The following is a 27,851-nucleotide window of genomic DNA, read 5'->3' on the forward strand; positions in this document are numbered from 1 at the left end:
ACACGAAGTGGCTCCTGTTGAAAATAAATTCGTGCTGGGCAGGCTCGGGCCTCATAAAATGTGCCCCATGTAGAAGTTTTACATGGCAAACCCAAGCATACTCTTAAAGCACGAGCCTGCGCGCTTTCAAGCACATGCAGGCCTGATAGTCTGACTCCCGAGAGAACGGGTGCACTGTATCTGAGAAGACCGACTACCAGCGCCTGGTACACATGTAGTAAAGATCGCTCAGAGGGACCCCAACATTTTCCTGCCATACACCGCACAATTCTTACAAAGCTGTCGAGCTTTTTCTTGAGCACAGAAATGTGCTTCGTCCAGGACAGGTCATGGTCTATCGTAACACCTAAGAATTTGTGATGTGTTACGTATGGAACAATTTGCCCGTCGATTGTGACCGGATACCACGCCATTAACTTGCGTGTGAAAGCCAATGCTACGCTTTTAGTTGGCGAAAGTTCAAGCCCCTGACGGCGCAAGTACGCAGACGTAATGGAAACCGAACGCTGCAATCTTGCTTGCACTTGGGGACGCGTGACACTTGATGTCCATATGCAAATATCGTCTGCGTAGGCGGATATCGAAACAGTCTTCGGCAGTTGTTTGAAAAGGCCAATGAGCACAAGATTGAACAACGTTGGACTAAGCACTCCTCCCTGAGGAACACCACAAGCAACATGATGATCTGCTGTGTCTCCTTCAAGAGTCTCCATGTAGACTGTCCGGTTTGTCAAATAGCTTGCAATCCAGTTGTGTAGACGTCCGCCTATGCCACATTCATCGAGTGCATTTAGTACTGCATCATGCTGAACATTATCGAATGCGCCCTTGATGTCGAGGAAAAGAGCAGCATTCAACCTGTGACGGCGTTTTTCATGTTCTACCGTTGACACGAGATCAATTACACTGTCGATGGCAGACCGGCCTTTGCGGAAACCCGTCATTGTGGAAGGGTACAGTTCACGTTTTTCAAGGAACCATTCTAGACGGGTTAGCACCATACGCTCCATCGTCTTGCCAATACAACTTGCCAGAGCTACTGGTCTGTAGGATGCTAAGTCGAGTGGCGATTTCCCTGGTTTGAGCAAGGCCACAATGCGGCTTCTTTTCCACTGCTGTGGAACAGTGGCAGAGGCCCAAGAGTGGTTGAACAATGTTAAGAGGGCTTCCATTACCTGTGGGCCTAGATGACGAAGCGCATTGTATGTTATTCCATCAGGTCCTGGGGACGAAGGATGCGTACAAGCAGAAAGAGCCGCTTTCAGTTCTTGAATTGTGAAGGGGATGTCCAGTCGATCGTCCATCGTGGGGGGAGCACATCGATGCTGCCGAGGTGAAGAAGCGCTTCCGGCAATTCTCGAACAGAAATCCTCTGCCACCTCTAGTTCTTGCCGTCTTTCATAAAGTGCCAATGCACGGAAAGGGTGTTTCTGCTGGGGAATTGTCGGCAGTGCTCGAACGACGTGCCAGATTTTGGAGAGTGGTTTGCGGGGATCCAATCTGCTGCAAAATGACCGCCACCGTTGTTTGCCTAGGTTCTCCAAATAGCGCTGTATTTGCTTCTGGGCACGTCGAGAGGCCCGGAGATCCGAGACATCCTTTGTCCTCCGGTATTTTCTTTCTGCGCGCCGACGAATCGCCCGAAGCTGCGCGTAGATCACATCCACTGGAGCTGTGGAATTGGCGCTGAGATGTTGCGCGTTGTATCTTGCATGGCCGAAATAATACGCTGTTCCACATCTGTTGGATCAGCGAGGTTACCACAGGTTTCTTCTAGAGCAATGCGGAAAGCACTCCAGTCGGTGCAACGTATTTTGGCATTTGGAAGACGGTGAAACCACCGTAGCTGCACATACGTTGGTATGTGGTCACTTCCATAAGTTTCAATATCAGCACACCACGTTGCGAACGATGAGAGGCGCCTGGATACAAATGCAAGGTCCAGGCAGCTGCTGTAGGTATATTCCCTCGTAGAAATGTCGGCGCGCCATCATTGAGCAAAACAAGACCTGCATTGTCCATGAACGTGGCGATATCCCGTCCTCGAACGTTCGTAATGGCGCTTCCCCAGCCGTGGTGATGCGCATTGAAATCTCCTACTATTATATGGGGCTCCGAAACGCTGTCGAGTAGCGATTGTAGTCGTAGGGCATCAAATCGACCCCTTGGTGGTATGTAGCCACCTATAATAGAGAATGTGCGCCCATTCAGAGTCACAGTGATTGCAACATACTCGTTGCTACTGCCCCCAGGAATTTGATGCCGAATGTAAGTGAGGTCACGACGGACGCATAGTAGTACCTTGCTCAAATGCCCAGCCGCTTCAGAGAGGAAACTTTCATAACCAGACAGTCGAAAAGGAGATGTGATATTAGGCTCACATATTACAAGCACTGGAAATCGGTACTTGAAAATCCTCTGCCTGAAATCTGCTAGGCGGCCTCGCAGACCTCGAGCATTCCATTGTAATACTGCCGATCGAGAGATTCTCTCCTGTAGTGAGGGTGCTGACGACGGTAGAGCCATAATTTTTTACTGCTATTAAAGGGTGGCAAGCACCGGTTCAATAGCGTCTAAAATTTGGACAGCAGCCTTAGCAATTGGCGTGTCCACTCCAGCAATTATCAGCCGTAAGGTGCCTATCAGCTGTTTCAGCATCGCCCTGATTTGATCATCTGTTGTAGACACATCCTGCGGACGCACAGGCGGACGTGTCACAGAGCTTACAGTACGCGATGGTAGAGGTGGCCACTCTGCGGAGTCCTCCTGGGTGGTTGACAGTCTTGGCTCTTGCGGAGCTGGAGGCGGTGGCTTCTGCGCGGCAGAGTGGTCTCGGTCCTCCTGATGTATTGACACGTCATTTACTGAGCTCAATTTCTTCTGCCGGTTTCGTGTCCTCCTCCTGGAGCGACGTACCGCGATTGCTGCTTCTCGGTGAGTAGAATGGTCTCTCACCATTTTCTTCAAGATCTTCATCTCTGTTTTCACCTTCGGACATTCCCTAGACGTTGCCTCATGAGGACCTAAATTGTTCATCCCGAATGCACCTGCATTTATAAATCTATCCTATACCTATAAGGGACGTCCGTACTCAGTTTCCTTCTATCTCTTGACAAAGAACGACGTTGATGATGACACCATTCCAGTTGTAACTAAAATCGGCGGCCGTTCCCACTATTCCGGGAGTCCTTTGGCTCTTGCGGCCGCTCTAGCCATTTCGGCCATTTCAGCGCCCACATGACTCTTTCGAAGCGTAAAGAAGAGGAGAACAAAGTTATAAAAGTGGCGCGCGCCGTTGCTGGAGTCCCCGCGCAAGAAGCGCTTCGGCAGGCCACGGGCGTGAGTACGTTTATTCTTTTTACAATTTCCACCCGCTGAACGCGAAGAGATCGTTCTACCGCAGAGCATCGAAAGAATTCCTGTCTTCATGATCTTGTTTGACTAAGGTCTCGGGTGAATCCCAGCAGATGGCATGGTGTGCCCAGGCACGCCCATGCCAGTGTCTATAGGCCTAATTTCGTGCAATAATAGGGAAGCTTGGCACATGCTAGCGTGTCGCTGATCTGCGCACAGATAGGTGTTACTTGGGACTCAGACAACCGCGAAAACAATATTCGCAGGGCTTTCGTAGAACCAGAGCCATCACTATAAGGAGTATCGGCTCAAGCAAAGTCACACTTCGGTATCATAGAACGATCATGACCAAAGTGACAGATACTCGTACAAGGCTGTGCTGTGTCGATGTCACAATCGGTGCAGCGAGCCGAAGGCACAGTATGGGGTGGTGTACTCTGTGCTCCTGACAACATTGGTACCAAGAGCCTTGATTCGTTTCATAACACGATCGTCCTCTCGCCGGCAATGTCGACAGTGCAAATCACCTAGCTGTGCATGGATCGTTGTCGGTGCTGAGATTGCAAAGATCAGCCGTCAAAGAAACCCTCTGTATGTTTTTGGGAGCTGAGTATTGATATGTTCTGTCTTCCCAGTTAGTGTCCCCGTGTCCGAACTTGTAGTTCGGACGCGGGGACAGTAGTAGTGTAAGGAAATGTAGTTGTGTAAGGAAATGGTATCAGGAGTGTACAGTTGCTCGAGTTCAGTAAGAATTGAAGAGCGTACACAAAATGAAATGCGAGCATTAGCTGCCGTTATTTCATACCCTGCTTTAGAATAATTAGGAACACAACACGGTGAGCGGTTGAAAAATAATATGGGATGTTGCCCTTCTGCTACGTTTGTCTTGGACTAGGTGTGACTTTTACGCTATCAAGATGCAGATGCTGCCTATTAATAATGTACAACTGAACAATATTTTGTCTAATCTGCCTCGTTTTCTGCAGTTCATTCAGCGCAAGCGCATCAGAATTCAGAATTTTTTCCTTACGCTCTGGGGTTCTCTGGAGGCAGTCGTTGTTATTCATGTTTTCAGCAGTACTAGGTAGCTGGAGAATCTTCGGCGAAGGGTTTTTTTTTTTTCATCCTCAACCCATTCTCCTTAGTATATACGAGTATGAAATCAAAGGAGCCGGGAGCCGCCTTTTGAGAGCACGCGAATTTTACTCTTAGTTTATTAGGTTGCTGTAGTATAGTTTCTGCGATTAAATGCGTCACTAACCTGGCATTCCTATTTGGCGCTTCTGCGCAGCGGCATGTCCGTCGGAGGCGGAGCCATCGTGAGGGCCTAGCGCGCGCCATGGGAGCTCTACCACGGCGGCCGTAAACGCACCACGGCTGACCCTCGCCCCATTCCCTGTACGCCTGGCTGTGAATGGTAAGCATGCACACTGTCGTACACATACCAAACGCTATATGCACAATGAAAATGATAACGCATTGAAAAGAAGGTTTCGTCTAATTGGTGGTAAATGGAGGGGCGTGTGATGCGCCGGTCGACCAATCTCCGCATTTTTGCGCTCATGTTTGTATTTTCCTACTTTGCCATCACCGGACATTCAGCACTTATGGCTTCAAATAAGAATAACTACGAAGGAGTTTTGCTGAAAACAAGGTTTATCAGGTAGAAATTCGGTAGAAATTTGCCCGTCTTGACCCAGCCTGGTTAACGCAATCGTCGTTAACACGTTAGTGCTACACTTTGCTTTTGTGGGCTGCTGTGTAAACTTCAGCAATCTTTCATTCTTCCTCGTTTACCTCATTGTCACTTAATCCGCTTAGTGCAAGCACACGTGACAATAACCGCGGGGATAGCCGGTACTTCACTCATTTGCATTGGGCTAGCATCAGTCGGTGTCAGAAGACAAAATAGCTCGTTTACAAATGCACCCCAGTGCTCGTTTACTTGCGAGCACTACTACGTCCTCTCGTAATTATCTTGGGTCTGCTCGCTCTGCGACTCGCTGAGTTTCAGAACGCACGTTACCACACACAGGCTCCCATTACTACACACTGGAGCATAGAGGCTGAGAACTGAATCTGTGGTTTGGCCACCTACTCACTGAGCTACATGCTTTGAGCTCCTCTGTCATGGCTTTGGCCAACATCTCAGCAACTTCTCGTACAGACAGCAAGCTGACTAATCTGTGCTGATAAACCACCATAAAAATGCAACGTGCCTTGCTCAGTCTCAGTACTACACCCAGATGTCGATCCAACTTTCTATTCCTCACTTCTGCTCATCTGGCATTTCGATTACGAACTCGACTGCTGACTACAGTGTGCAACTCTACAATGCAAATGGGACCCTTGTGTTTCCCTTGTCGCCGTTGCGCTGCACAGTACAATCCTGCATAATGCCCGCACGTCTTAGTCCACTACTGACGCTTGTCTCGTCCAACTTTTACAAACACCAGAATGGGACAGTTAACGGTGTCATAGAGTAAAAAACGCAGCAGCAAAACAATCTTCTTTCTGTGCTGCTTTTTTTTTTGCATTCGACTGTCTCGCGGGTATATTGAAGTTTCCAACAGAGATTGAACTGACTTTTCTACCAGCCCGGTCCGTTTTCATCTTTGATAACCTGTGAATGCGCAGTCACCATGTCCTCGGCCATGGACGATGGCAGTTCGACCAAGGGCGGCTCGAGCCGACGCAGCGGCGGTACCGGCGGATCGTCCGATTCGGCAGTCAGCGCTAACCCGCCGACCTCGTACTCTCGAATGGGCGTGACCGTGGCGGTTGTCCTGTGCATGGGTGGATTAGTCATCCTCTGGCTCATGCTCATGGGAGGATCCAAAAAGCACACCGAGGCACCACTCGTACCGTCTCCGCCGCCCGCCTTAGTGCGCAAGCCCTTCATGCCGCATCTGCCCACGAGGAGGGACAGGGGATTCACCGTACCTGGCTCCGAGCTGCGAAAGGTGCGCTGTTGTTCTTTTGAGTACAAGAAGCGAGCATGCCAAACAGCTTTCTTTTTCGATATACACCTATGAGAGGCATTCTCTCTGGAAGAATGAACTCTAAGACAACTCTAAGACCATTTCTCACATCATTTGCATGCGCCCTCTCCATTCCGACCAATAGAAATTGAGGTTGACTATTGAGCGATTGGACTTCTGCATTTTCTGCAAGTGTACTCAATAGGGCGCATAGCCGGAAAGGCTTCGACCGACAGCAACCAACCATGGGCCCTTGTATTTCTTTCGTTCTTCTTACGCAGCCGCTTGTGCCCCAAGGTGGTGCAAATCCCGCCCCTCCGGCCCTCATTCAGCCTCCGCAGCCGGCAGCACGCGAGCCCGTAAGTCAGAAGCCCGGAGACACGCCCACCACCTTGAGACCGCTCCCCGCGATTCCGGCGAGTACCAAAAGTCCGGACGTACTGTCCGAGCCTGTCTACTCGCCCGAAGACGACTACCTGCCGCCGCCGCGCTCCGACTTCGTCGAGAAGTTGCCGCTCTACGTGGTTCCTGTCCACTACGATGTCATGATTAAGGTCAGTCCGACGATATCTACCGCCTTGTTTAATATTCTCCCTGCCTGCACGAAGACTTCTCTGAAAAAGAGGCTATTGCGACAACTTCACCAGCATAGAGGGCGAGGGCGACAGGCTCAAGGAAACGATGGGGCACTAGTGACGCTGACCTATCACTGAAATTTTTTGCGCGGTCAATAAAAAATATAGGTGATGCTAGGATTAAGAAAAATTTACCGAAGTCAGGAAATTTACCATATGACAAGTGCTGATATCCACTTTCCATTCACTGCCAAAAGCTTTAACATATTCTAAAAGAGACAGTTGATTAACACTAATGACTTCTTGTTCTTCTGTTTTCTTCATTCCGTAATTTCCAGTGAATTTCGGTGGCTTTCGAAATAAATTCCATGTATGAAATCCGCAGTACCTGAATACAGCAGTACTAGTACTTTGTTCTTAGACTGTCCGCTCCATTTTGTTTGCTGTGCAGTTTTTTAAGATGGACATAATTAAACAGATTCGGTCTTAATGTTACAGGATACCGGAAGCTTACCGTCCTTGTGGGCACGAAACATTATCTGCCATTTCCAATCATTGCACAGTGCATTTAAAAAAAAATCGTTAGCCATATTTTGCAACGACTCATTTCTTACATCATTATTTTGTCCCTTCATCACTGGTACCACCTCCTGTGACGTTGGCCTTGGTAACTAGCGCCCATTGTTATTCCCCGGTTATAGACCAATGACAGATAAGGAAAAAAAATCATATAGTTGGGAAATAATTCCAAGAAAACGTGGCCTCAGATGCAACAACGATCTGTGATTAGTCGGAATCTTTGCGAGTGGTCCGCCCCCAAACGCAAGCAGCGGGAGTCAGTGCACTTGTCTAGCAGGAAGATGACACCAGCGACTCGAACCACTCATGTTCTTCTAGTGGTTTCACTTGCGCCTGTTTCCAAGATTTGGTTCGTGTCAAATGAACGTTACCTTCCCAAGCAGCTCAGATAATCTGCCCAGTGATGTGAATGGATGGTTTCACTCTGGTCCTTTGTAGGGCACAGTCCTTTGTCAATACGTTTCCATTACTGGGCCGATTACTTGTACTACTTGGGTTGTACGTCTTCTTCACTCGACCCACTTTGACCTTGGCTAATACCCCTGTCAGACTAGAAAATTTAATGTCACTCTCATCGGATGACATTGGCTCCTAATGTCATTAATCGGCTGCTACACGGGAACATTTAATGTCATTAGGTTCGAATGTCATTAGCCATCGAATGAGTTTGAGAAACTCATTCGCATTCGATCTCGAACCGAATGCCCACTCTGGACATCAGATATGCAGCAGAAACAAGCGACGCGAAAAAATAATGAGCACACTGACAAAGTTAGAAATTGTATTTATTTAGCTTTGCTAAAAAATGTTAATTTTGATATGAACCTGTTCACACTAGAGGCTCTCGTGGATAGCTATTACGACTATTACTCTCGATCTCAGCAGCAGCCAACGCAAGCGGCGAGCGTGAAGCAGGGCCTTTCCCGCGACCGTCTATCATTTTATGTTGCGTGTTTCTTGCCGGTTGGCGTTCCATGTTCGTTTAGTTCGGAAGTACTTAAAGATGTAGCTGAGCAGTTCCCCTTTTGGAAGTCATTTCCACGCTCCGCGCTCCTGCGCGCACCTCCTTGTCAGCCATATTGTTTGTTTACATTTATCGAATATGTGACTGACTTTGTACTTGGCTTGGCTTCTGATGACTAGAGTGATGCAGAATGGCCGGAAATAATATTTTAAACTTATAATATTGCACACAAATGTTTTCACACGCTCTTGAAGCACTACGCAACAATTTCAAACATCTTCATGCGCGCTTACGTCTTTCAATTGCACTATTTTTTGTTCACTGATTTCCACTGCCATTATTTTCGAATGACATTATTTTTTCGGTGTAGCACCGAAAGAGGCCGAATGACATTAAATCTGCTAGTTTGACAGGGGTATAACTCTGCCCCGTCCAGGTGGTGATGGATGCTAACCGGGACCAGAGCTTCATGTTCGGCGAGACCTACTACCTGGGAAAGACCATCATCCTGCTTCGTTGCACGAAGCCCACGCAGACGCTCTATTTGCACGCGACCAGCTTCACCATCAAGGAACAGCAGACGACGTTAGTCAGGGAGGCCGACAAGACATTCATCGGCATCGCAAAGATGGCCGTCAACGATGACCTCGAGATGCTCAAAATCGAGACGGACACGCCGCTAGAATTCAACGAGACGTACTCGCTGTCCATCGAATTCGCCGGGCCCATTAAGAATATGCCGCGCGGCATCTACAAGGCCCACTTCACCAGCGACAACGAGCGCGTGTGAGTGCCCGCCCATTGAGAAGCATCCGTTGAGTGACGACCTACGTATGTCCTTGCTATGGGTTTTTAGTTTAACAGTTTCTACTCAAAACACAAACTTAAGCCCAGTGTTGGCCACTGACTGGAGAATGTTAATTCTTGGAAACGCTTCTCAAATGATGAAGCGGTCGCCACTGCCTCCAGTGTGAGCATGTATACCCACATACGCGTAAACGCCAAAATATTTCAAAGTATTTTTTTTTTTCAAATGTTATTTCTGTGCTTTTGGCTGATAGAGCTCACTGGTCGCCGCTCATGTGGCATGCTGCCTTGTCGGTGCACTGACCACACGACGAAAAACGTTTGAGGGTCTGGGCGCCTTATTAATTCTTTCTTACTGAAACATCCCAGTTAAGTCCTCACGAGCAACTCCATAATGCGGTTCTAGATGTTGCACTGGAGATTCAAGTCGCCACTCTTTATCCATATCCGCCCGCTATATCATATGACGACAGGCTAATGAGCGACATAGGCTTGTAGCGTTGACATTTAGCCCCGAATTTTCGCAGAGGCAAGGATAAAACAGCGAGCACTGCATGCTTTGCTGCAGAGTCCCCTTCGTAGGGAGAATAGAGTTCCTTTACAACAGCCACAAGGCATCAGGGTCTGAACTGTCTCATTATTTACAACAAAAATAATTTCAGACGTGTTCCAAACACATTGTCTTTCTCAGAAGTTCTAAGGCCGTCATTATTGCTGCTGAGCCATGCGGCGATTATCTGATTGTGCCCTCAGCTGTAGAGTGATTTCATAGCACCAAGTAATTGAAATGACAAAAAGTGTGCCAAGAACTCCGCCAAATGATCACGAAACGAAAGCACGGTTGTTCACAAACTTTTAAAGTAGACCCTCTACGCCTATCTTCTCCTCCCTATACAGCTCCGTGGTGGCCACGCAGTTCACGCCGACGTACGCTCGTCGCGTGTTCCCGTGCTTCGACGAGCCCTCGCTGCGGGCCACCTTCGACCTGGTGGTGGTGCGGCCCAGCCACTACCGCAGCTTCTCCAACATGCCCCTCTCCAAGAGCGAGGAGAGGTAACCACCGTCGGGTGCATGCACAGGCGCCTGCGCTTTGCCAGTCATAGCGGAAGACACTTCCCGCACATGCTCCTTAGTTTCCCTCATCATCGTCATCATCAGCCTGACTACGCCCACTGCAGGGCAAAGGCCTCTGCCATGTCTCTCCAATGAACCCTACTTTCGTGTAAAGCATGTTCGTTGGATCATGTTCGATAGCATTAGAATCCTCATCGGGGAAAAAAAATCTGATGTCGGTCATAAAATTCGCTCATTGGCTGGAGGGAAGGGATGTCACCAAACCGGAAGTAACATCACCAGACCGGAAGTGACAGCTGTACATTTCGATGTATTTTCATTGCGTCCGTGTCGCTACCTATAAGACACCTTCGGGAAACATCCAACTACCCGCTAGATGACCCGAAGAGGGGTCTGGTGGTGTGCAGACAAACGTATAGGGGTCTGCAAACACAACCATGAAAGAATGACACAGAACTAAATGTAAATGCATCATCATCATCAGCCTGACTGCGCCCACTGCAAGGCAAAGGCTCTCCCATTAACCCTGTCCTTCGTCAGTTGCGGCCACCGTATCCCCGCAAACTTCTTAATCTCATCCGCCCACCTAACTTTCTGACGCCCCCTGCTACGCTTGCCTTCTCTGGAATTCACTCCGTTACCGTTAAGGACCAGCGGTTATACTGTCTTCGCATTACATACCCTACGCAAGCTCATTTCTTCCTCTTGATTTCGACTTGGATGTCATTAACACGCGTTTGTTCCCTCACCCACTCCGCCCGCTTCCGATCCCTTAACAGCTTCTAGCGCTACCGCATCGCCAATCATGATGTAACTAGTTGTCCCTGTGAATTTTTTATTCATGTGCATCTCACGAGGAAAACTAGAGTAGGAATTTCAGGCGAAGGGTATATGCCAACCATTTTCAAGTAGTGGATGAAGCCATCAAGGCTGGTCAAATTCTCCAGCAGTGTTACAGAGACAGCAAAAAAAGTATCAGACTTCGTAAAAAAAGGTGCCTTCCTGTGCTCCCCATCTCATGGAACACCCGCGTTTCTTATTACTTAGATGTCTGTCGTTTCAACCAGATGAGTAATCGCACTAATAGTACAAAGCTGTTGAGGCTTGACGGAGTGACTTAGTGTTCACAGAAAAAAATTTAGGCGTGCTTGTGGCATCTTACTCTGGAAAGCTCAGTACTCCAAGAAAAAGGAGAGTCAGCGCATAAACTGTCATTCTGGTTTCCGTCTGTGTATTGTGAAATGGACCAGCTGTAGAGTGGTTCTTCCATCGTTGGAAGGACGCTGAAAGCGTTACATCATATTAAATGAAATTTAATCAAATCAAATTTATTCCCTGAGTAATTATGTCTACTCTGAATGGACTCCTGGACTAAAATCTGCAATCAGTAACTCAGCGAAGGTCCAGGAGCCATTGTAGAAGACAGCGGTCAACGCAGTTTTCAACATAAAACAATAAAAACTACGCACTCAATAAATAATAATAACTGCACTTGTTCAATGCAAAAAACATTTACACTCAAAACACCGTGTGGAAACTGATAAAGTTACGTAGAAACTGGAAAAAAATCTTGTGCAGCGAAAAATTACACGATATGACTAAAACATTGCCTACTATAACAGCCAGTAGCAATACTTAACTATAATTACACGGTAAACAAGTGTTCACACCAGGTAATACATGAGGATACATTATCTGCGCTAATCAGCGTGCATCAATTCCACTCAGATTTTGAAAATATTTTCGTCTTTTTCTCGGGCAAATAATGCTTTACAGTACTTGTTCAGTAATGATGGTGAATTATATTTTCATGACTATAGCTTATATTGGGTTAGAAAGTATAGAATTAACCAGTATAGTGGGTTTGTAATGCACACATCTGCTTTTCGTAGTTATAGCGGTGCAATGCGTTAAAGGACGTTTACAGATTCAGCAGGGATGTAATAACACCAGTTTAACAAGCACGGTTCGTAACAGTGCGCGATACGAATTATCCTTTTGTTTTGAATAAATTTCGTGTGGTTCCTTTGAAGTCTGCCCTCACCACATGACAATTTTTTGTTCTGAAGCACAGTAACCCTATCCACATTTATTTTCGTTGTACGGCTCCAAACAAGACTTCGGTAATTTAAGTTGTATGCAAATAATGAGTAATACAAGTGGGTTATAATTCCCTGCGGAAGTATGTTTCTACAGCAGGACAAAGTTCCCTTAGTTTAGAGAACTTCTTCTCACATAATTAAAGTGATTATCCCAACTTAGGTGCGAGATGAAGCTAACGCCTATGTGAATACCTTAACTAACAAATGACTAACGCCAGCCCGACATCGACTTTGTTAACGAAGCTTGCATCAACAGCTATGATTTTCTCGGCTCTGGAAGCAGAGTTCTTTAGCTCGCTGCAATGCACGACTTTTGGCACGAATTTTTGACATTCAAGCCTGTGATACCTGAAGCTGGTATTTTTAATCTTTCCATGGTAGCGCTCCGGCTTCTTCGCTCGTGCCGTTTTCTCTCCTTTTGTTCTTTTTTTTGTTGAGACAAAAAGATCTTTTTTTTCTTTGTTCCAGATCAAAAGATTTTGTAGCCGACTACTTTGACAGGACGCCCTTGATGTCAACCCACAACTTGGCTTTTGTTATTGGGCCTTACGTCACAGCAGGAAATGGCTTGGTCAGTGTCATATTTTTGTGCTCCAATATATTCACTTTGGTAAAAGAAAAAAACATTCTTCATGCTTAGAAAAAGCTTTCATGAATGCCATGGAGATATCGTTTATAATCGCAACCATGGTGTGGTCCTTCCCCCGCTTGCAGTGAAATGTGAACCGCGATCAATAGCAGGCTAGACTACCAGCCCAGCAACAACAAGTCTCCTTACAGCAAAGCAAGACAATTAACCTCTATGAATAAACTTAAACTTTTGGGATGAATGATCCCTAACCTTCAACAGCGCGACGTAGCTGGTAGTACATGGTAATTAAATGCACTGCAATGCGGGCGCCAACTGGCTCAAAAGTAAGCATTTCGCCACCGTTGTTCTCTAAAAACATTCTTCGCCAAGCTCTTCGGAAATAAATATTTTTCTCAAAGCGAAGAACGCAATACTAAGACCAAAGTTTATTATAGAGGCGTGACCTTATTTCTTCTGAGGCATTTGAGGAGAGGCATTTGAGGCATGTGAGAGGTTATGACATACATGAAGGAGCCAACAGTCATCGAAACCAAGGAGCAAAAGGGATGTTTCTATTTTTTCTTAATTTGTGGTGTTTATCAATTAGAGATGAATAGCGCAATTATTTTATCATTTAAAAATAATTGTTTAGAAAGCAGAAAAAAAACATCCACATGCGCCCGGTGTGGTCCGAACCCACGACCTTCGAAATTCTAAACAAGTATATTTAAGCAATAGAATCATTACACCATCAATCTTGTAATGATCAACACGACAAATTATTTTTTTGAAAATATACGCACCCCCTTTTCTCTTTAGTTTCGGTGACTGTTGGCTTCCGTCATGTAGCTATCCCCGGAGCGTCAACGCAATCGGATCGCGGAGCTGAGTTCGTTTACTTCTGATGTTACTGTATTGCATCAAAGCTGCAGGAAACTACATGAATTGGTCCTATTTGCCGTCAGTACGAAGCGTATCTCTACTCCGATGCTTGCAGATCAAGGTGCACGGGACGACGCAGCAGGTGCGCAACGCAGACTACACTCTTCAGGTGGCTCCGAAAATACTCCTCTATTGCCAGGACACGTTCGGTCTCAACTATCCTATCCCGAAACTCGGTAAGGACAGGCGATCAGTCAGGGGCGACGATTTATATCTCTAGATACAATGAACTTAATTCAAAATCAGAGTCATTTTTCCACGATCCCTAAAAGTACTCTCTCCACCGCAATGACACGGCGGACTACTCCATGAACAGATCGCGGAGGGTTCTAAAAATGTGTCTGACGTCTCTATGCAGCCAGTCATTAAGGTAATGATTCTTCTGTGAGGGACCGATTTTTGAGCCAACGCAATTAATCCCAGAAGCACTAAACCCTGTAGCCCATCTAATATTTTCTTGCGTAAACTGTTCTCTTATTGGCGGACGTGGGCGTAAAGCTACTTCCATACATCTTTATTTAGCGGGTGCAATTACCCACCTATAGATCCAATGGAGTGCCCGAAAAGCGCGTGTTGGCTCGCAGACTTCGTGGCCGCTCCGATCCTCCCGGCGCCGGCCATGGAGCAGTGGGGTCTGGTCACTTTCCAGGACATCTACTTGACCTTCCGCACCGACGAGACGCCCTTCCAGATGAAGGTCGATTCGCTCAGGGTCATCGCCAACAAGATCGCCCAGCAGGTACACCGACTACCAAACAGCTGTCGATGCTCCAACCGACGAGAGCATGCTGATTATCCTGGCGTTCTAACAGGCCATTGTTGTGCTCTTTTCTGCTTAGCTGCTTTTTTAAGGGTAGTCTTTGAAATATGCCTCTGCAGAAAGTTTCAAGAAGCTGTTTTTTTGTTTATATTAGAGGAGGACAATATTCAGCGTGCACTATAACTCAGAAGCCTCTTTGCAAGAAAGGGTGTGATCGAGACCAACGATGATTAGAGGCATACTGCAATACAGTATTGTCTCTCGACCCTGTCACGATCAGTGCAATTCAGCTGTCAGCTTTTATCTGTCGTTTCCCGTGTTTCTCTTGTTTGCCCGCGGTCCAGCGCGTGCCAGGAACATTCGAGGCTTCCTCGTCCCAAACACATCATCTACAAATCTCTTTCTGAATAAGTGGTGTGCGTCTATTAATGCGATGCCATTGGTAGCATCATCGAAAAAAATAATGTATCATCGGTCACATAATTGCCAGGGCTGTAAGTGACGTCACAATACCGGAAGTGGCAACTATATGTTTCGATGAGTCTTATTTCATCCTTGTCGCCACCTCTTAACACATTCGAGGAAACATCTAAACACCAGTTAGATGACTCGAAGAGATGTCTAGTTGTGTGCACACAGACGTGTAGGGGTCCGGAAACACAACCACGAAATAATTACTCAGAACTTAATGTAAAGGCAGCAACAACTTCTAATGTTATCGCATTCACATAATGTAATTAGGTGTCCCTGTGAATTTTTCGTTTGTTGGTAGTGGATGGGAAACCTGGTGACCATGGCCTGGTGGGACGACATCTGGCTCAAGGAGGGTATCAGCCGCTACATCACTTACACGGCGGCTGGCAGGGCGGATCCGCAGACGGACGTGGTACGCATTACACATCCTCTATGAAAGCGCGTTTCTTATATGGCAAAGAAAAACACCCGTTCACTGGTTAAGTCTTGTCAACCAGTACACATTCTTTTATGCGAAGCATATTACTAGAGCTACACTACAGCCCGTCGAGCGCGGCGGTGGAGCTACCATTGACCTTTAGCTTGACCACGTGACACCACGTGACAACATGACGTCACAGCAGAGGAGAGATGGGCTGCCGGCTCGCGCGGTCGGCCGCGGCGGTGGAGGCTCCACATCAGAGGCGCGGCGGCTGACCACGTGACAACATGACGTCACAGCAGAGGAGAGATGGGCTGCCGGCTCGCGCGGTCGGCCGCGGCGGTGGAGGCTCCACATCAGAGGCGCTGCAGCTGACCACGTGACGCTACAGCAGCGGTATAAAGCTGAGCTTGCCTCGCTCTCCGGGCACTTACGAGGCGGCCAGATGTTGGGATGAAGCCTAGAAGCAGGGCTGATTTGAACGAGAGGCGAAAGCTTCAGCGTTCCACAGAGACCGATGAAGAGCGGGATGAACGTCTGGCTAAGCGGCGTGCTCAATATGCGGCTCGGCGACAACGTTCTACAACAACTGAAGAACAAAGCGAGGAACTTTACCAAGCCTAGCCATCAATATGCTTCGCATCTGACTAGGCTTAACCTTAGCTAAGCCTCAGCCATTTTTTTATTTAATCCGTTCATTTAGCAAGGTGAATACAGCAGGAAGACATCTCTTAAGGAGTTGTCACTTATTGGCTGAATATATAGCAGAGATGACAGAACAAGTTACTCATCGCCTGGAATTCGCGTGACGTGCGTTACATAAGCGTTCGATATGTACCAGCCTCGCTCTCACTGCAATTCATGGCAACGCACTCGGCACTCGAGGCCTTTACAGTACACCTGAAAATTTAGCGTCAACAGCTAAGGACTAAGCGTCAACAGGACTAAGCCGCTGAGTTAGTCCTCCAAGTTGCATTCAGATACGCAGCCGACATTCATAACTTTTTTTTTTCTGGAAACGAGCATTACCTTTCCTTGCCTTATGCACTACATACGGGTCATAGCACGGGTCATATAGAATTAATTCGCTATATATAGTTAATTATTGGTCCCGCCCGGAACCACACAGCTCGCTGTGGTCGCGTATTGTGAATTTCCGCGTCCTTCTCTGCAGCAAAAGTTGTTGAAAGTGGTAGCAGCATTCGTTGTGATACTTCCACTCTATTAATTTCCAAAGAGAAATCTGATGCACTTCTTCCATTGTTGTGCTCGCGCAGAGCTTCATGATCCTAGAGTCAGACGCACACTATGCCATGGAGCAGGACGGATTTAACTTCTCGGCGCCGGTGTCGAGGTTGCTGAACTCGTCCACCGACATCCGGAAGCACATAAACGTGGCGACGATAGCCAAGGTAAGCGCCCTCTAGTGCAGGTTCATGGATCTGTGCTTGCGAATGCAACACTGGAAAGAAAAACGCTGCAGTTGAGGGCTCTCGATTAATGTCGGACAACTGGAATTCTTATAACGAGTACGGAAATCTGAGTTCCTGGGCATTTTAGATCGGAAGCTCTACTCCTCCTATGCCAGACCTCAAGTTCATGTGGCTCCGAAGAATGACCTTCAAGCGAACGAGCGGGGGGGAGTGGCTGTGACGTCATACCATGTGACTCGCCGCGCCTCGGTGCAGCTACGGCTCACGGAGCCGGCCGCGTTTTCTCGCTTTCGCAACTGAGTTGAACAACGTGATTCAGCGCTCACCTCGCAGTTGCGCTGAACCACGTGACTCGCCGTTAATCTGATCAAATAATTGAAAAACGCGAAGCGTTGCTTGACTTCCGCAGATAACGTCTAAGGAGTCGCGCGTTGGAACCAGTGCTTGGGCTGTGTATCGTAGACGGCTGATTGACTCTGATGATTGTTATGATCAAGAACGCGTTGGCAAAGGATAGAGCGAGTAAACGTTAAACCACAGCAAATTAATTTACTTTCAACCGGGTTGAACCCCAGCCAATATTTTTGCCCGTCGCATCCATCCAAATTTATTTGTCGGGATCGAACCCATAAACTCAACGCCCCAGGCACTGAGTCATAGCTGTAGAATCTTGTTAAATGTAGTTATTAAGCTTCAGTAAGCAATATGAACTGCAGTTATTTGCGCTACGGCGCGGATAACAAGGACAACTATATCGAAGATATGCGAAGCCAGATATCTTCTTGCAATGGCTCAAAAGACTCTACGGCTCACGTGGTGCATCGCCAGATAAAAGCGGCTTAATGCAATGCTTAACCGTTCTGTTTTCTTCTAGTGCGACAAGCTTCTCAGCCTATTAAGTAATTTCAGCCTCAAATTCAGAGTTCATATACAAGTGGCTGCGGCCTTAAATTCTTTTTCCTGTATCAGTTCCGCATCAGTAATAATATTTCAGCTCCGGCAACTAAAAAACAAACTGCCTCCTCTTGCGCGATCAGCGCTTCTGCTCCTTTCGCGCATGCAAAAACCGCACAGAAAAGTGTGCTTAAATAAAATATGCTACGCAAACATTCTCCTCATGCGTCAGTTCTAAGCAGATTCTTTCAACGCTAATTCCTTTCAGCTCCCGCCAAACAGCAGGTTTAATAAACGTAACACGGGTTAAAGTTGGAAGCTAACGATTATATGATAGCGGAAAAATACAGTAAATAAACAACTGACCCGGCCGCACTCTCAAAGTCAGCACAGCCTAATGTAATCTTCTTCGGCGTCACTAAACAGATTTTTCTTCTTTTTTAGTGTAAACGTTTCCTCTATCGCCTGTAAAGCATTTTGTGGCCTTTAAAGCCAAGTTCATATCTGAAAGCGTGTGCGCTAAAAAGACGTACACAGGAAAAAGATAGAGACGACAGGAAAGAAGCGCAACTTCCAACTTTAATGACGACAAAAGAAGCCAGGCGCACTTATATATCCGCTGATAACCAGATATGAGCTGCGTGATGGAGCGTGACTCCAACAACCAAACAAAAGACAGCGCAAAAATGCATATCTAAGTGACATTGAAAGAAACCCAATGTCACTTGTTCCTTTCAATGTCACTTAGATATGCATTTTTGCGCTGTCTTTTGTTTGGTTGTTGGGGTCACGCTCCATCACGCAGCTCATATCTGGTTATCAGCGGATATATAAGTGCTCCTGGCTTCTTTTGTTGTCATTAAAGTTGGAAGTTGCGCTTCTTTCCTGCCGTCTCTTTTTCCTGTGTACGTCTTTTTAGCGCACACCCTTTCAAATATGAATATGTACCAACTAGCTCGTCAAAAAGCTTTACTTAAAACCAAGATCCCTTAGAGTGATATTTTTATTAATTATTCACTGTCTGCACTTTGCAGCATGAAAACAAAAAAAAGTGATTTCCTTTTCCAGGGCTCCGCGCTTGTGCGCATGATGGCGCATATGGTTCCAAGCAACTTGTTTCGGCTGGCCTTGACGGTAAGTGTGGCAGATTTCTAGTGGCGCATGCCGGTGGCGATGGCGGTGGTTTTTATGTGCAGGCGGGACAAGTAAGACGACCATTGATCAGCCACCTGCAAAGCATATCTTCAGTGACTGACACAGCCTAGAACTACTTGTGAAGTAAAATTGTGATTTTTTTTTTTTTTTTGCCACGACCGTACCGAGCGGTTCTTGAGACCGCGAAATTCGCGCCTTAATGGAGAACTTTTAGAGTGCCTCAGCTTTTCGTTACCTTTAGCGCTTATTTTTCTTTTCCTATGAAATTATGCGACGATACAAACTCTGTGAATAGGCTCGTATAAGAAACAGCAATTGACAGAGTCATTCGTTTAGAAAAGGTTCCAGTTTTTGCATTGTGAAAAAAAGTGAGGTCTCATTTTTGAAGAGCATGAAATAACTTGTCGTAGAGTATAAAAAGTCATCAATGCTATTGAGTTAATGACTACAAAAACGTCCCCTGCTTTACTGTATAACTGACATCATATTGCGAAAAACTTGTTTGCAGGAAGTCTTCAAGAAGTACAGCTACCAGGCCATTCACCCTCAACATTTTTACAAAGAGATACACACGGTACGTTCAGCATTAAGTTGAAAATCTAGTCTGTGGAAGGGCTTGACTTTCTCCAGAGAGGAGCGCTCACATGATCTTAAAGAAAAAAATGGGATGCAAGAAAAAGAAAATTGAGTTCACCAGTCAATTGTAAGGCTTCGGCGTTCGCTACTGGAAAAACTATATTTTTTTCCCGAAGCCCGCATCGAGTACTCCCTCAAGCAAGTTACTAATGAGATCTCTATAATCTTGTTGTCTCTAACAGCATAATCCTGTTGCCTCTTGTTGTTGTTGTCTGTAACAAGCACTTATATCAGGACAGTTTCAAGTCGGTCTGGATCGCGAACTTAACAAACTAACGTAAGAGGTAGAGCAAACTCGAACGCTGCAATACAGTGCACAGCTATTAGAGCAGGATATTCAATATTTGCTGTTCATAACTGCTAGTACGCAAGATGAAGGAAATGAGTTGCGATATATTCCAAGCCAAAATCAGGCCTGCAGTTGTGAGCCTTAAATTTAGTTCATTAAAGTACGACATAAATTAGCGAAACCTCAACGACTCCGCACAACTTCAGCCGTGAAGTTGGTGTCGAAATAACGGCACTTGCTCATACGCGGCCGGGCGCCAGACCCCGGCCGCTAGTGCAGTGTGTCGCGCGCGCGATTAATCCGAGACAGCGCGCGGCTATGTACATAGAGTTTACATCTTTTGTGATTGTGCGCAGTGGCCGCTCGCGCGCACTTATTTTCGGACAATGTTTGGACATTAGCGCGCGAGCGGCGCGAACTTGATTACTTTTGTATTTTCTAAATAGTGTACATAGCTCTCCCCTATCCTTTCTTGCTGTCGCTCCCGTCTATACTTCTCCTCACTATCCTCTCCGTTTCCCTTTCATTTCCACCGGCTGCAGCTCGGGTGCTTAAGATATTATATAGCAATTGCCGCGGCCGGCAACACTCTTCTGCTTCACTTTTTATTTTTTAAATAAACCACTACCACCACCACCACTTGCTCATTTCGCATGTTTTTCGTAGACACGCACGTCCATGATATTCACGTTCCTATCATTTTATTGGTTGCAGCGTAATTGCGACATCCTGATTGAATTGTTGTTAGGAACGTGTTCAATAGTAAGCTTTCAAGTACTTCATATTCATTGGCGATCAGCGGTTCCAAGATCGAAACAAAGCACTGTCCTCGAATCACTCTTTCGCATGCTAACCAGTGCCTCAAGGCAAAAGTGTTATTGACAACAGCCCAAATTAAGGAAGCAGGAATGCGGAGTCCAAAGTGACCAGGCAGGTGTCATTGTTCCTATTCGTTTATCGTTGTTAGAAGTTTCCTGAGACATATGACTCGGATCCTGACCACTGCGCATTTTTCGATGTTCTGCGGACAGGCCCAGAAGGCCATGTACGATCGGGTGGCGGTCAACCTGACCAAGGTGATGGACGAGTGGGTGCACAAGTCGGGCTTCCCCGTCGTGTTCGTGAACCGTTCTTACGAGACCAACACCTTCTCGCTTTACCAGCGGCGCTTCATCTTCGGAAGCGGACCTGTCGACAAGCAAGTGCTTCTCTCAAGTTAAACAAGCCGAGTTATTGGATTTAGAAACTTTTGTTAATCAAGCAGATTAACTAAGCGATTAACTAGTGAGTCATAGAACCAGTCACTTGTTATATCGAGAAGACGAGTGTGTTTTATGCATCTCTTTTAGTATATTCTGATGATGTACCGAATAATGCGGTCATTCTCGCATAACAGCGTAAAAGATGTGGATGAAAGAGAGATAAATATAGGGCGAGCGCTGGTAAGTAACAGGGCCCTCAGAACTAGAAATGTTCAACCTTATAGCTAGACGGATAAATTGGTGAGAAATTCCTTACCTTTACAAGACCTTTACAAATTTTGTTATCGTTGCCAGCTGACTGATATCCAAATACCTTTTATTCTGCTGTACAGCAGAGCTCTTGGATTTGGTGCAGCTAGTCTCATGCCGCACATGGCGATCAGAAGGCCTTTTGGGATAACTGAGCGTGATTAAATATAAAGTTATTGTTAAATTTCTCTGCCAGCTGCTTACAACTGAGATGAATGCCAGTAATTTGTTGCTGCAGGATTACGCATCGATATCATTCAGTGCATTCGCATCCCTAATGAGCATAACGCTTCGCTTACACACGCACCTCCCTGCGAGCGTATACGGGCTTAACACTTATTTGCTCTCGCGGTCAATATGAAAAAGCTATCACTTTCAGGCTCCTCGCCCAAAGCAAAGACAACCTCAATAGCCGATCTTCTATGGGCCCACCTCTTAGTTGTTACGCTGGAACGTGTGAGGTATGCCACAAAATCCGCAAACAAAAAAGGGAAAGTGACGCTCCAAAAAAAACAATACGTTCTTTAATTATTTATGTGGCAGAACCAAAACACTTGACCCTTGGGCTGTTACAACCACCTTTAAATAAAGCCTACACTGCCACTAGAATTACCCTTTGGAGTGCCAGCTCATATACGCCAGCACTGAATTTGTTGTTGCGGGCACTTACAGAAGAGGTGCCAGGCAATCTTTTTCTGCTTAAGATATCGCTTACAAATATGCGACCCGAATGCGGCTTGCTCATGGTTATTGCGATGCAATTTCTACGACAGCACCATATGGCATATCCCTATCTCGATCGTCACCGAGGACAAACCGGACTTCACGGCGACGGCTCCCAAGCACTGGCTAAGCACCAGACAATGTGCGTAGACCTTGCTCTCGCTGGTAATTTCTTAATAAAAACTTTGATACCTCAGGACCTGTGACACCGAAGCAGGCTTTGTGAATGTAAGATGAGAGAACGCCACAACGCCTAGCACTGTGATACCTGCTTTTAAAAAGTATGAGGACATGAAGGTGCCCTCAGGAGCTTTCTGAGAACGGAAACCAGTTAAAACTGAAAAACCTCGATGCATGGAGGCGTGGCCTGACATTGAGCGGTGCACTGTGCAGGTCACGCAAGGAAGCCGACAGCACACTTTTCAAGTCATATCGGCAGACTCAGAGCTGTGAAGCGATTAAGCTTGCTCGTGGTCTCTACTTCTAGCAAACTTATGCGGATGCCTCTAAAATATACCCCCCTAGATACCTCGACTACATTCGTTCATGTTGATACAAGTAGCCTTTCAAGGAATGCATTCTTATGCCTATAATTGCGCAAACCTGTGTACATTTGCAAGGTTTTGTGTATTCGCTTGACCCGTCGTCGCTAAATTCAGTCATGCGCCCCCAATGTCACAGTTTAAGATGTCACACTAACGCCATGAATCCGCTTTTAGACGAAAAATTACCCGAACGAAACTAGGTATTTCCGAGTGCACAAGTAAGCTAAACTGGGCTAGTCGGAGCAATTGCATCTTCGAAATACGTAGCGCGAAAAACAAGACACAGGCAAGGTGAAGACAGGACACGAGCGCTCGTGTCCTGTCTTCACCTTGCCTGTGTCTTGTTTTTCGCGCTACGTATTTCGAAGATGTATTTCCGAGTGACTGCGTCATGTACACAAAATAGCCTCTACACTTTGTGCCTGCATTGTACGCAGTACCTTGACTTCACTAAAATGTCAACGTGAGACGTGTACAGTCCCAGGGCACCACTGTAGCAGGGAGAGTTCAGGTGCCTATTCTGTGCTGATTATTTTTTTTTGAGCTACAACAACCTCAACCCTTTCAACCTTCTGTGATTATTTTTTTTCTTTTTATCAACCCGCAGCCACAGCACGTTTCGGTTATAAACGCTGTCGTTAAATGTTACACCAATGTATCCCACCCTAGCATAAAGCTGTTACGAAAAACGATCAAACGGCTCAAACATGTTCGTTCGCAGCCGAGCTGATCGCCGGGCCAAGCAAGCACCATTGGCTGCTCCTCAACGCCCAAGAAACCTACTACTACAAGGTCAACTACGACAAGGGCAACTGGCTTCTTCTAATCGGTCAACTGGAAACCGACCACAAGGTGAGCGGGTCGATGGTTCCTCGCGTGTTTGCGGCGCCCGAAATTTCGCTACTCATAACCATCTGTTTCACCAGGCTACCAGGATATTTGAAATTGTTGTCACTTACTGAGATGATTGTATTATAGCTCACCCACAGCTCCAATTCATTCCCTGGAAAAATGTATTCCGGAAATGCTAATGGGAGTCGATCATTGTTCTAACAAGGAGGTTTGTTGGAAGCGTCACAACGCGGACTGATTGCTGGTGCTGTTACCCCGTTCTGATCTGGTGATGAAGTTTGCAGAGCCAATTTGTTTCCTTTTTTTTTCACATTCTGCAATAAAAACGATCATCGCTGTGATTGCTTCTCTGTGCAGAATCTTCGGAATACAGGCTTGAGATAGTAGTTTTTTGCTTGAAAATTTGGTATGAGCGAGTTTATTCAAGATGTAACTTACGCCGCCAATGTTTGTTTAAATTAAGGTTTTTATTCTATTGTCTTTTCTTTTACAGGTGATTCACGAGTTCAACCGCGCCCAGCTCATCGATGATGCACTCGATTTGGCCCGGTGCGTCCCGGCTAATTGCTTTTCTATTTACGCCTTCTGCTTCATAACTGCCATGCCTTTCTACACGATTATTCAAAATTTTCCTCAAAAGAAGCATATCTTGATATGTCTTCTATTTTCTCTGTGATTTTATACTGCTAAGTAAAACTTCCACGCTCTTTGCTGAGGTTCCGGGTACGGTGAGCTCAGGATAACAGAAACAATACCGGCAATAATAATGACAAGTCATTGACTGTTTTCCTTCTTTGTTCGGAAGACTCACCAAGGACGCTATACGAGGTGTGGCAAATAAATAGCGCGACTGCTGGTATAACTTTCGTTTACTGTCACCTTCAACATGTTCCCCTCCTCTGTGCACCACTGCATGCAAATTTTCCACTTTGGAAACAGTGCGTCGGGTCTTCACGTGTCACCTTCTTCAACAGCTCCTTCGTTAATGACTTCCCTTAAAGGGAGACTGAAGCACTTTTTCTGAAAATCGGGCTGGCAGCGGCATCCTATAGTTATTCATGCTGTGTACTGGAATATCGCATCCAAATAAGGCAAAAACAAGCGCGAATTGCCTTTTTTAGCCGAAATATGCGGCCTGTGCCGCGGGGCACGCCGCGCGGCGCGGCGCCGCCCGTGATTGGTCAAGAGAGGTCGTGACGTCACTTTGAGGACTGGAGAAGCTGCCGATGCGGATCCGGCGCTGCGTTGAGGGCAGATCGCAGCTTTCCGTGTCGTTGTAAAAGCGAATACGGCGACTATTTTTTTTTACTGACCACCGAAGAAAAGGATACTACAGTTTGCTCATTCCGCGTATCGCCTGAAACAAAAAAAGACACAAGCAAAAAATTCTATGCCTAGCACAAGCATAGCCAGCGTCAAAGACGTGATGCAGACCATGCGTAAAAGGTGCCAGCACAACCTCGGCTCGTATTCTCGGAAAGGAAGGGGTGCGAACAATACTCAAGTCAATTACCACTACCGGACGCCTCCTGGCTCGCCCGGAAGGGCGTCATCCTAAAGAAAAGGCCCAAAGCACTGTGTACAAAAAATCCTGTTCTCAGTACCCGGCGTTGCAGGTTGGGGCAAGAAAGTATTTCAAGGAAACGATGAAGGAGCACATAGTTGGTGTCAAAATTAGCGAAGCGCAGTGGCCAAGCACTGCGAGGCATGTGACCACAAGATAGTGACGCAATCATGGTGCGCTGGAAACCAGGCCAAATATGCGCACAAATACGCTTCACTCCTGGCGCGTTCAGCAGATGCCAGAAAATATTAATCGCTGCCTCGGAAACGTTCGCCCTTCCTAGATTTGCAGTTTAGGTTCAGTGAAGTAGTTGCCAACTATATGTGTGTTTAAAAGCCAAGCTAGCTGCAACTCGCCCGCTGCCACAACTTGATGAAGAAACCGAGTAAGGTTGCGGTGTTTTTTTTTTTTTTTTGCAAAAACTCGGTTGGCATTCATTTCTCTCATAAATTTGCATCCGAAATCAACGTCGAACGCTTTCATTTTAATTGCTTAGCTAGGATTAAACGAGATGCCGCATATGAAGAGCTTCGATGCTTGCTTGCTTTGCTTTATTGTGCTTTGCTTTATTGTGCTTGCTTGCTTTGCTTGCTTTGCTTGCTTTGCTTGCTTTGCTTTGCTTTGCTTTGCTTGCTTGCTTGCTTGCTTGCTTGCTTGCTCGCTCGCTTGCTTGCTCGCTCGCTTGCTTGCTCGCTCGCTTGCTTGCTCGCTCGCTTGCTTGCTCGCTCGCTTGCTTGCTCGCTCGCTTGCTTGCTCGCTCGCTTGCTTGCTCGCTCGCTTGCTTGCTCGCTCGCTTGCTTGCTCGCTCGCTTGCTTGCTCGCTCGCTTGCTTGCTCGCTCGCTTGCTTGCTCGCTCGCTTGCTTGCTCGCTCGCTTGCTTGCTCGCTCGCTTGCTTGCTCGCTCGCTTGCTTGCTCGCTCGCTTGCTTGCTCGCTCGCTTGCTTGCTCGCTCGCTTGCTTGCTCGCTCGCTTGCTTGCTCGCTCGCTTGCTTGCTCGCTCGCTTGCTTGCTCGCTCGCTTGCTTGCTCGCTCGCTTGCTTGCTCGCTCGCTTGCTTGCTCGCTCGCTTGCTTGCTCGCTCGCTTGCTTGCTCGCTCGCTTGCTTGCTCGCTCGCTTGCTTGCTCGCTCGCTTGCTTGCTCGCTCGCTTGCTTGCTCGCTCGCTCGCTCGCTCGTCGCTCGCTCGTCGCTCGCTTGCTTGGACACGTCGAACAGAGTATAAAATCACTAACCGAGCCTTGCTGAGCACGTCTCAGGTGGTCTGGCCGCACCTAAGCTGAGGAGAGCGGCACATGCTTAAGCCTCTATAAGGTTTCTTCAGGGGCTAAGTGAGCATGTGTTTCTACTTTTAAAAGAGGCGCTTCTTCGGAATGGTGACATGCCTCTTATGCTCGAGGAAATCGATGGAACTGTGTCATGGTTCAGCCGCGCCTTTTCGACAGAAATCTCCAGAGATCACACTAGGACAAGCTCTGCCTGTAGCCGCTCTTACGAAAGTGTTTCGAGCAGAGTAAGCTTGCTTTAGTCGGCTTGAATTCTTCGTCACAGCAGCGAGCGGTTGCGCTGCGAGCTTGTGATCTTGCGGAAAACAGTGGAAGACGACACAGTCGCGGCCGTAGTTGTTCGTGGACACGAACGCAGAGTAGTACCTGTTGAATCTGATTCTCAAGGTCGGCTGACACGCTTTGTACGTCACAACGCACGCAGTACGAGGAACAACGCATGCAGCACGAGAAACAACGCGCGCTGAAAGCGCGCTCGGGTGCGCCGAAGCATCCCCGGCTCCTCAACATGACGTCACGCTGGCCGACATGGACGAGGTTTCCCTCTCCGCTGTTCCCCTCTCCTGAGCTCGCGCGGGGCGCGGGAAATTTAAACATCGTGTTTTTAATTGGTGACTGCGCCACTGTTTTAGCCAAAATGGAAAAATAATTTCACAGACGTCATCAGCAATGACACTACTTCAAAGCCCTAGAAGGTTAGCTGATTCGAAAACCGCCTCAGTATCCCTTTAACGCACATTTTGCCTTGGGAAACAGGTAAATTTCGCACGGAGCTACGTCTGCCGAGTAAGGTGGGTGGTCCAGCACTGTGATCCTCTTGTCCAGAAAAAAGGCCCGTGTACTGTGCGATGTCAGTGCAGTTTAAAGAACCCCAGGTGGTCGAAATTTCCGGAGCCCTTCACTAGGCGTCCCTCATAGCCCGAGTCGCTTTGGGACGTTAAATCCCCACAAACCATAAACCAAACCGCGTTACGAACAGAGAATTGTGAGCTGGTGCACTGGAGTGATTAATAATCCAAACGTTCTTTTCCAACAATTCGGTCTTCCTCCTTCTCACTCGCTCTCTAAGCTTGGCCGGAACCTTACGGTAATACTGTTGATCGACTACCTGGCCCTTTGGAACCCATTCTACCTTAAGCACGTCATTGGTGACTTTCTCATTCTCGCCTTTTTCATTCTTGGTGACGTCGGAGTTTTTCGTAGCATCGATTTTGATGTTTTGTCTCCAGATCGTGCTGAAAAATCGCGTCTGATCACATTTCCAGAAATGCAGAGGCAGCTTCGAGCCGTTCCATGAAGTCAAGGCGATTGTTTTTTCGACTGTCTTTCTGGTCCTGATTGAGGTGGTTGGGGGCCATTTTGGT

General features: G+C 47.0%; 1 protein-coding gene across 1 annotated transcript in view; it reads left to right on the forward strand.

Moving 5' to 3' along the window:
* Positions 1 to 5,996: 5,996 nt before the first annotated feature.
* Positions 5,997 to 27,851, forward strand: part of LOC149340251 (aminopeptidase N-like) — a 31,525-nt gene continuing 9,670 nt past the window's right edge. The window contains exons 1-15 of the mRNA XM_089550699.1: positions 5,997 to 6,317; positions 6,617 to 6,889; positions 8,890 to 9,239; positions 10,158 to 10,313; positions 12,905 to 13,007; positions 14,005 to 14,125; positions 14,534 to 14,688; positions 15,482 to 15,595; positions 16,882 to 17,016; positions 19,000 to 19,065; positions 19,595 to 19,660; positions 21,043 to 21,209; positions 22,296 to 22,387; positions 23,512 to 23,642; positions 24,136 to 24,191. Coding sequence (XP_089406825.1) covers positions 5,997 to 6,317; positions 6,617 to 6,889; positions 8,890 to 9,239; positions 10,158 to 10,313; positions 12,905 to 13,007; positions 14,005 to 14,125; positions 14,534 to 14,688; positions 15,482 to 15,595; positions 16,882 to 17,016; positions 19,000 to 19,065; positions 19,595 to 19,660; positions 21,043 to 21,209; positions 22,296 to 22,387; positions 23,512 to 23,642; positions 24,136 to 24,191 — 2,306 coding nt within the window. The remainder of the gene's footprint in view (positions 6,318 to 6,616; positions 6,890 to 8,889; positions 9,240 to 10,157; positions 10,314 to 12,904; positions 13,008 to 14,004; positions 14,126 to 14,533; positions 14,689 to 15,481; positions 15,596 to 16,881; positions 17,017 to 18,999; positions 19,066 to 19,594; positions 19,661 to 21,042; positions 21,210 to 22,295; positions 22,388 to 23,511; positions 23,643 to 24,135; positions 24,192 to 27,851) is intronic.

Source organism: Amblyomma mixtum, chromosome 6 (genome assembly GCF_055824585.1).
Source record: "Amblyomma mixtum isolate Tamu chromosome 6, ASM5582458v1, whole genome shotgun sequence".
NCBI lineage: Eukaryota > Metazoa > Arthropoda > Arachnida > Ixodida > Ixodidae > Amblyomma > Amblyomma mixtum.